General features: G+C 37.3%; 1 protein-coding gene across 1 annotated transcript in view; it reads left to right on the forward strand.

The window, feature by feature from the left end:
* The first annotated feature begins 2,253 nt into the window (after positions 1-2,253).
* LOC136251705 (uncharacterized) overlaps positions 2,254-9,912 on the forward strand; it is an 8,861-nt gene continuing 1,202 nt past the window's right edge. Inside the window, exons 1-7 of the mRNA XM_066044141.1 lie at positions 2,254-2,715; positions 2,779-2,887; positions 2,969-3,197; positions 6,521-7,029; positions 7,866-8,035; positions 9,358-9,811; positions 9,865-9,908. Coding sequence (XP_065900213.1) covers positions 2,402-2,715; positions 2,779-2,887; positions 2,969-3,197; positions 6,521-7,029; positions 7,866-8,035; positions 9,358-9,811; positions 9,865-9,908 — 1,829 coding nt within the window. The 5' untranslated portion in view covers positions 2,254-2,401. The remainder of the gene's footprint in view (positions 2,716-2,778; positions 2,888-2,968; positions 3,198-6,520; positions 7,030-7,865; positions 8,036-9,357; positions 9,812-9,864; positions 9,909-9,912) is intronic.

Below are 9,912 nucleotides of genomic sequence, written 5' to 3' on the forward strand. Positions count from 1 at the left end.
CATTATGTAGTGGTCATGACCTTGCTTTCCTTGTTCTGGTGGCCAGGCCAAGGTCATTCTGTGGTCCTAAAGGTGACCTTATTAACATTCTCAAGTTGAGCATGAAAGTTTCTAATAGAACAGTCAGAAATGGATCACAGAGCAAACAATACAAACATACTAAACTGTTTTTAAAATTACACACAAATGGACAACAGTTAAATATTGTCAATACACAACACAAAGTCTTATGTACATACACTGTCGTAAATTGTGTAGTGTTGACCTACAAGGAAGTGACCTTATAGTGCACATGTGCACCATGATTTGTCTTCTTCCACACAAAGTACACAGTGATGGTGACAATGCAGCCAATAATAATAACAGTGACTATCAATAGAGCAATACCCAGGGGAATATTCCTGCCTTTATCATTGCTTTCTGGCAAACTCTTGGGAGATGCAGTGACTCTACTCACAGTGGATGGTCCTGTTGGTGAGGCATCCATACTTGTTGTCATGGTACCGGCTGTGGTTGCCATGGTATCAGTCACTGTAGTGGTACAAGTAGCAGTGTTGGTAGGTTTAACAGGTGAGATACAGAAGTAGGCTTAAAGACTAGAGAGGAAATTTTACATGATCAATAGCATTATGTATCTGTTGCATTCACCTGAGCCCTCATTACTGTTACAATGTAATGCACTGTAAACCATGGCCAGAACAAGAGACAATGCTTTGTTTAGAATATCAGTGCAAGTTTGTACATAGTCAACATGCTTGTATTAATATGATTCCATTACAAATCCATTGTTGCTGATTGTGAAATATCCTAATAGAACAGTCACACTTGATTTTGAGCTACAGTAAATGTTTATTAATGCTGAGCAATATAGATAACACTTAACAAAATATTGAGTACAATAAGATGAAGTGAAAAATATAGCAGACTCCTAACTATTGTCTGAAAAGTTTGATTTAAAACTATAAGTAGTTAAAGTCTAAGTAGCTAAAGTCTTTGAGCAGGCTGTAGGACCAGGTGCCCTACAGACCTTCAGCACTTGTGCTGTAAAGCATTAATAAATAAAAAATAAATAAATAAATAAAAAATATACTGTGTGTATTTGTGCATGGTTGTGATGAGTCACCCTTGAGCCCTAGGTACATCTGATCAGCAATTACTGTTGTACAAATTGATTTAAACCCATCAAATTTATGTTCTTACTTCAGGGCTGTAGCCAGACTTTATCTGGGTAGGCTCTTTTAGAAGAAAAGTGGACCTTTTTATATGACATGTTTCAGATTATATTATGGTGTGCGTTGCATGCTGAAACTAGGGGGGTCTGGCCTCCCCCCAGGAAATTTTTGAAAATAGATACTAAAAGGTTGAATTTAGTGGAATTTCAGTCAATAAAAATAACAATTTTTTAGGTAAGCTGAAGACCAGCTGTATGGATGATATCTGGAAAAATATCTCTAGTCTCTACTGCTACTGTAATTATACCATCTGCACATGTATGTGTCTAAATGTAATATATTGGAATGTCACAGTGAATAAGAATGGAAAAGATTGAGCACTCCGCCATGATCAACAGGGGCAGTGGAGCAGAACAAGGGTGTCTTAAACAATGAAATTTACACATTACATGGTGTTGAAGCATGGATGCTATCAGGGCCGCCAAGAGAAATTAAGGGGCCCTGGGCAAAGAGTTAAAGTGGGGCCCTATGAATCACAACTTCACCCAAGCTGTAAGTTGAGGACCAAAAAAAAGGTAATTACATGCTGACAATGACAATAGCTACCCCTCACCAACCATATCTCCTTATTTATAAGCTTGCTACACTGCTCCTCTGAAGAATACTGTGACTGCTCTATTAGAGTATTTAGATCTGACTGCTCTATTAGAGTATATCGATCTTTTAAACAGGTGTTCAATGGGGCCTCCTGAGGCCCCTTTCAGGCTGGGGCCCGGGGCAAAATGCCCCAGTTTCCCCCCCATGGGCGGCCCTGGATGCTATTCGTGGGCTCTGCATGAAGGGGCTTGTCCACATATTTTAATGAAAGCTCGGTTTAGACAATCTACATGTAAATTGAGTAGCTTTCTATTAGAGTGATTGCTCTATTAGAGTGGTTGGCTGTTCTATTACAGTATTAGAGTATCTCGATCTTGTATTGCATTTAATACAAGCACTGAATGAGTTACTCGGAGCACTTAATTTAGCTACACCCAGCAATCTTTCAATTAATGACATATAAAGATAACGGTGTTTCTAGAGCTCCGGCAGCCGGAGGTGGTTTGCCAATGCTACAGCTCCGTCACTCCATCACGTGATGTGATACTTCGATACTTCAACACGCGGTATTTCAGTTGAACTATAGACTGGGCCGCCTGTCGCCTGTACCTGTATCGTGCTGTATGGTTTAAATGGAAGAAAGTGACTCTGAGCGGGAGGGAGTGTTAGGGACTGTTGAAGAGGAGTGTGACAGCGTAAACTTTGTTCTTGGTGAGAAGTTTTCGTCTTACGAGCAGCTGAAGGAGAAGATTACTGCGTACCAACAAGGGAATAATGTCCAGTTAGCCTACACTGACTCGCGGACGCTGGATGCTGCTCGGAAAAGAGCACCGAAAAGAATACAGAAAGCAAATGAAAAATTACATTATTATTCTTTGCACCTTACGTGCAATCTTGGTGGAAAGCCGTTCCACAGCAAAGGATCTGGCCAGAGACCTTGTCACAGGTATAGCAACTAAGTGGTCGAAACTTATTTAGCTGATGATGCTACGTATAATACTATGTGCAGCACGATTAAGCAGAATTGCAAAGCTTGTATAAAGCTTAACTTAAGTGAAGATGGCCAGTACCTGGAGGTCACAGACGTCTGCAATACTCACAATCATGAAGTCAGCAAGGTACAGTATGCTAGAAATTAATTACATCATGCATTGGGCTATTTCTATTACGTGTGTACATGTAATTTTTTTTTCTAACAGGCTATTTATGATCATTTACCCCGACAACGAAAGTTGACACCATCTGAACGGAATGAAGCTGCTGAATTGTTAAAATTAAGGGTGAACAATAAGCTACTTCAGCAGCACCTATCACAATCAACTGGGAAGATTGTTACCCTAAAAGATATCAGCAATATAAAGCACTCAATACGGAAAATGGATGGAAATGATTTGGAAAAATTGTCTTCTTATCTGAAGGCAATAGAAGGTAAAACATTTTGTGTAACTGAGCAATGTACATCACCAAATATTTTATTTATTGTGCATTGCAACTATTCCACATTTTCGCACAAACCTAATTTTACAGTATTAAATCGATACAATGGGTGAAATATTTATGAACAATAAAAATTGTGTAAATTTATTGAACACTTGTTTTCATGATGAAGAAAGGTGCTAAGTGCAAAAACATATTTCCCAAAGTTTAAAAATCTTTGTTTACTATCATCAATGTTCCAAAAGATATGAAAAATATGAGCATTAGTATGCTCCATGTTTAATAAGCCATTCACTCTCACTTTTTTTCAAATTTTACCCTTGTAGTGCTGAAAGGCATAAATTACTTATTAATTTTATGAGAAAGTAACAGTGAAAGTCATGTTGATTGTACTTGTAAGTTGTGACTGTTGAACTAGGCACATGTAATTTATTTTCAAGTTCCATTTTGTCACTGTACAAATCAATCTTTCTGTTTTTACCAGTTTTCTTTGAACGTTCTTAGTTTATAGGCTGAAACTTTGGTTGACCATTCCTATGTAGATAAATATGTAATTAAAATGGAGTTAAAAATGCAGATCCGGTCTTATATAGCAGCAGTACTTCTTTGAGCACATAACATAGTTATCTCATATGTACTTGCATAATATATATTATGTACATGCATACTTGAATGCAGAAGTAATAGAGGGGTGTGTAAGCACCCTTCTATATCTCCTCTAACAGACTGGAAACTGACTTACTAATGGACTAGAAACTTGCCTTAAATATGTATATATGCACTACTTAACTGCATGTGTAGTTGTCTTAAAACAATATCAATTGCAGTTATGCTAACCTCTGAACACAATCTTGAAGAGTGCTTGAACTGATATAGGATGCAGATTCAAGGCTTCCAGGCTTCCGAGGTACAGTCATGGATTTTTCTCCTTTCTGCAACTTTTCAAATACACTTAATTAATATAACATCTTAAACAGGCTGTAGGACCAGGTGTCCTACAAACCTTCAGTTGCACTTGTGCTGTAAAGCCTTAAAAGAAATAAATAACCCCTGCACTTGAAACTAGTTTGAAATCCAGTGGTTAGAAGTAGTATACTCATCATGTTATGGCTGTAAACCTGTTGCAGTGACGTGTAATCCAAGAAACAAGCTTGGAAGATACCATCAATTATATGCTATAGTATGTATTTTTTGGATTTTTATTCAAATTAACTGCTGCAATTATTGCTTTTGCAAGTCCCACACACCTGCACATGCCTACACACACGCACACACACACACACACACACACACACACACACACACACACACACACACACACACACACACACTGAACGCCACAGGTGTGAGTGCTTTTTGCATGCCATATGTACAGCGCTGTATATAGCAGGGTTAAAAATCAAGAGTTATTTGGATTTTCCAAGTCAACTGAGCCATAATGTTTGTGTCACATTTACAAAATATCGGATAACATGAATGACGTATCAATCAAGTTTTATCACTGCATTGGTTTAGGTGGATGGCAATGTAAGTGTGCCACTGGTGGGGTTTCATGCAGAATGAATGATTAGTAAAAATGTGACCGAATTTTGGAAAACCGTCGATATACGCACAACAGCACTTTTGTAATAAAACGCATTTAAAAACTATGGGTAAAAAATGCAAGCTCCAGAAAAAAAATTATGCAAGTTTTTATCATCTCATCGTCTCGCTGGTGGGTGAATTAAGCCGCCAATGGATAAATCCTGGGAATCATCGTGTCCGCCTGTCCATAGGGAGTACAAAAATCTTTGTTTCATCTACATACACGAAAGGATTCCAAAGTTACAGACGTTTGTTTACGTTGCGGTGACGAAAGAATTTACTGACGATCGTTTTTCAGTGAATTTGCCTTCCTTCTCGAACAAAGAAGCATGCCTGGGGAAAAAAACTATACCTTGGTGGATGCACGAATTCATGGCGAACACAATGAGCCAAGATTAAATTCCGTACGTCGTTGTATCAGTAAGTTATGATGGTTTATGTAAGTGCCTGTAGATTCTTTTCTCGATAGCTTCTGTACATATCAAATTATTTGCTCGTCCGGCTGTCTAGTGCTGTATTTCCAACGCTGCTTAACTTAGGAAGCTGAAACTTGGCTAGTACATTCCCCTGTCCCTGTAGAAAACAAAGAACAAATAAAATGCATTTAATTTGTGCGGATATCGACGGTTTTCTAAAATTAGGTCACAAATAATGACTGTATGCAAGCAGCCTATTGCTCCACCCCTTTTCACAGGGTAGTGCTGACAAATTAGTCATTATAGGTGCCTTGTATGTAGGGGGAACATAACATTTGTAATCAATAACTCAAGAATGGGACTGTGTGATGAAACACGGAATTAGTTTCTAATAAGTTTTGGATGATATCTCGAACAGCAAGATTTACATGCTGCTCTCTGTAGGCCTTGGAGCCACACCCACTTATTGCGATTATATTGTTGAAGTAGTTCATCAATAAAAACTTATCTGGTTTGGAATAATGTACTATTTATGGCAACATTGAAATCAGGTCACTATACTACCAATTCAGATGACCTGGAAGTAACCCAAGGTGTTCATGTTCACTATTTATATCTAAAACTTCTAGCTATATTTTGGGCACCCCACTAGTATAAGTATTAAAATTTCTAGCTATATAGTGTGAGCTATAATAATGATCAGTCAGTAAAATAATTGGTATTGGTTTGGCTAAATAAGTAGGTTCATCACCTATGGGCAATATCACACATTTCCAATAAGTGGGCATGACCCACAAAAAAAAGCTGGCAAAGAATTATACAATCACTGTGTTTCCCATTGAGTTGTATGATATATAATGGATTAGTGGGGCATGGCTCCACGTATGCCTACAGACATGCAGTAATAGAAAAATATTATCTATGCTACATAGTGAATATGACTCAATAAAGAGCTCAGACCATGATACACCATGATGCATCGATTCCCATGTCACCAAACTAAATGATTAATGTCACCAATTTGGGTCAGACGTGGATATTCTGTAAACCAGCTCAGAATGTGACCCGGGTGACTCGACCCTGATTCAACGCTGATTTGTACAAGTGTATAATGTTTTGTTCAATATTTGATATTAGATATAACTGCTGCTATGTATCATAAAATGTAGCTCTTGATCCATACCTTGGTTTTAGGGTTAGTTCCAAAATTACTATAGGGGTCAGTGGGTCATCAAGATCAGTTTCAACCCTAATATGTAGAACATATGTACCCGTGTACATACTTGAAGTGCTCTTTAGAGCTATTTCTTCCAGGATCAACAGTTGAATTTCTGTGTGATGAAGACAAGAATCTTGTTGGTATTGTTTTTCAAGACGGCATTATGAAATCAACCTTTTCTGCTTTCCCAGAAGTTTTACTGGTGGATGCAACATATAAATTAACAGAATTGAGGATGCCCGTGTACTTGATGATGGTGGTTGACGGAAATGGTCAAAGTGAAATTGTGTGTGCCTTTGTTACAGTTTTGGAAACTGAGGAGTCAATGGGAAAAATGATACAAGTTTTCAAGTCTCACAATCCAGCTTGGGCCTCCTCAAGAGTTTTAATCTCAGACAAAGATTGCAGTGAGAGAGCTGTTTTTGCAAAAGAGTTTCCTGGTATTTGTTTACAGCTTTGTTTATTTCATGTGTTACGAAGTTTTAGACGAGAGATTACTTGTGACAAAATGGGAATCAGAGCTGGAGAAAGAGATCATGCTTTGGAAATTTTGTTAAAACTTGCATATTCTAGGTCTGAGTCAGACTACAATCAGCACTATGAAGTAAGCAAGAATGTGTGATGCATAAGTTGTTACCACTTCATCAGTGTAAATAGCTGATGTGCTTATTGTAGTCATGCATCTGTATTAAAACCATACTCACTGTACACATGGCTCAATCATGTATATGTGACCTGCTGAGTGAAAACCCGACTTGCTTGATTTTACAACTACTTTGTTGTTTAGAGAGAATAAACAATGGGGTGTTAAAGTTGCAGTCTTTTCTGGTCAGTACTATGTACTTTTGGAGCTACAGCACTAGAAAGCAAAATTTGCAACATTGCCGTGAATTGAGGTATTCATCAAGGTACGATAAACTTACATTTTACAACATAACTTACGTTTTCTTTGTGGTACAAAAATGAAGCAAGGATATTCTCCATGAAAAGGCAAATCTAGTGATGTATTACGCATTTCAGTTTATGACATTTTTCACTGATTTGTGAATGCTTTATTAAATATCATCTGGCTACTTACACTGAGTGAGCTACACAATAGCTTATTAAGAGGCGTGGTTACCATTTCTTGATTTCTACGGCAATTAAGAGAAGACAATAAGTATCTGCTTAATAGTTGGCTTAAAAGGGTTCCAGCTAGATAAAAAGAGCTAGTTAACTACACATGTACAACTCACCTATAAGCGAGTTTTAAAAAGGGTTAGGCTAACGTATTTCAAAATGGGCCTATCTAAATTTGTAGTATTAAATCTGGGTGGCGCATTTCAAAATAGGTTGACCAATTTTAAATCAGTCAAATTTCGAAGAGGTTCATAACACTATTGTATCATGTGTATTATGCATGTAGGTATGTTATGTGACTTCATGGTGTTGTTATTATAGGATTTACGGCTTGCTGGTCTCACCACAGTTTTTACTTACTACAATGATAATTGGCATCCCATTCGAGAGGAATGGGTAGAATGTTTTAAGAACACAGCCTTCACCCTGGGCGAGAGGACAAACAACAGATTAGAGAGTATCAATGCTAAAGTGAAGAGTGTTTGTGCAAGGTATCTGCATGCTTAAATGCATACCTAGACAAGTATAAGGGAAAATTAAGAATTGTAAATTCAATTAGGGATCATAGAAAATAGTAGGAGGTCACCTACACTTGCAGATAAACTAGTGGACATTTAATCCATAATTCAGTCATGGATACAAGGATAAATGTTCACTAACATATTTGCAGGTGTAGGCAACCTCCCTTGTTCCCTACTTTTTTACTACTGTATGATCCCTAGTCAAACTTTAAAACTCTTATATATGTACTTGTTTGTTTACATTTTCGCCAGAGGTAATGTTTATGACTGAAAATGTGTCCCAACTATAAATTATTGTCTTGAAACCATTACACTTTTCTTTCAGCTATTTTCAGCTCATTTCACAGTGCTACAAACAAAAAACAGTAGAAGTGCCTCTGCAATCAATCCAGTAACCATGGAAAATACGGATGATTCCTGTTTACAATTGTATGGAAGCCATTGCGCTACCGCAATCAACACCTTGTTATCACAAATTGATACCTTCGGCTGTTAACAAAAAGAAATGGGACACAAAGGAGGACAAAGGTAAGTCCATGATGTGTACATTGTACATACTGTGGTGCATCTGTCAAGCTAAAGCAACATTGAATAAAATAGCTAGCTATTATCGAGTTGCACTTGTCTGAAGGCATCAGGCAGGCAGTAGAAAATTGCATTAAACAAAAATTTTTAAAAATCTATTGGAAACATTCTGAAGGCACTTTTGGGCTTGGTTATACCTAACCAATACTGCCAAGGCGACAGGATGGTATTGTGAAGATGATTTTTGGATGATATTTTTGGCCAACTCTCCATGTTCCCTAATATAAAGCACAGTATACCGCATAATGTATGATACACAATTCATATTCAAGGACTAAACATTAAAACATATCTATTGTGATTATACGTGTGGATCATTTACTGTATGAGTAACTACCATGGCTCACCATGTTATAGGGACTTTTCTAGACGGTTTCACTCTGTTGTAATTATTATCCAAGTTAGGGAAAGAATGATAACTAAGAAATATTATATAAGTGTACTTGCTTATTACCATGTACTGTATACTGTACTAGTGCAAATCGTTGCACGGTAGTATGATTGCAATGATTTCAACATTTCTCATCAATGTATGTACCATGATCACTTATACCTATTCTTATACTGTTTAATTACTCAGTTTGCATGCCTCAACCAGCACATCCTTAATATATACCTCTTGTGTTCTGCTCGTGGATAGATGAATACAAAATTATATATGTATATTTTATGTAATATCCTAATTTAAATTATAAATCATTGTACAGGTACAGCACACTCATGCATTTTTTTGAACACTTTTGTGCCCTGCTGTCAACTTTACGGAATGAGAGGGATCACTGCACATTGATGGCTATGGTCAAGAAAAGGATTGATATGAAAGATCCTGTAGAAATTGAATACTCCTCAGTTCTCACACCTTATGCATTAAATTATGTATCCAAGCAGCTTTCATTGCGGAGGAAGGTCACCATAGTCTCAGAACATGATCGAGAATGCCATATTACATCATCGGAAGGGATTTTGAAGGTGACAGTCAACGGATGCCACTGTGCATTTTGGAACACCACCAACCTCCCTTGTCGTCATATTTTTGCTGTGCGAGAAAGAAAGAAACACCCTTTATTTACTCCCTTACTTCTTGCGGAACGTTGGACAAAGGATTATATGAGAGATGCTTACTATAAAAAATCAGAATTAACAGTTGAGGCTTCAAGCAGTGTGAGTAGTATATGATTATACAGCTATAAAATTCACTATAATTGTATGTACAGATTTCAAGTATTGGGCATGGACCACAACGGTCATGTTTAACACAGCAC

The sequence above is a fragment of the Dysidea avara genome, chromosome 3, assembly GCF_963678975.1.
Source record: "Dysidea avara chromosome 3, odDysAvar1.4, whole genome shotgun sequence".
NCBI lineage: Eukaryota > Metazoa > Porifera > Demospongiae > Dictyoceratida > Dysideidae > Dysidea > Dysidea avara.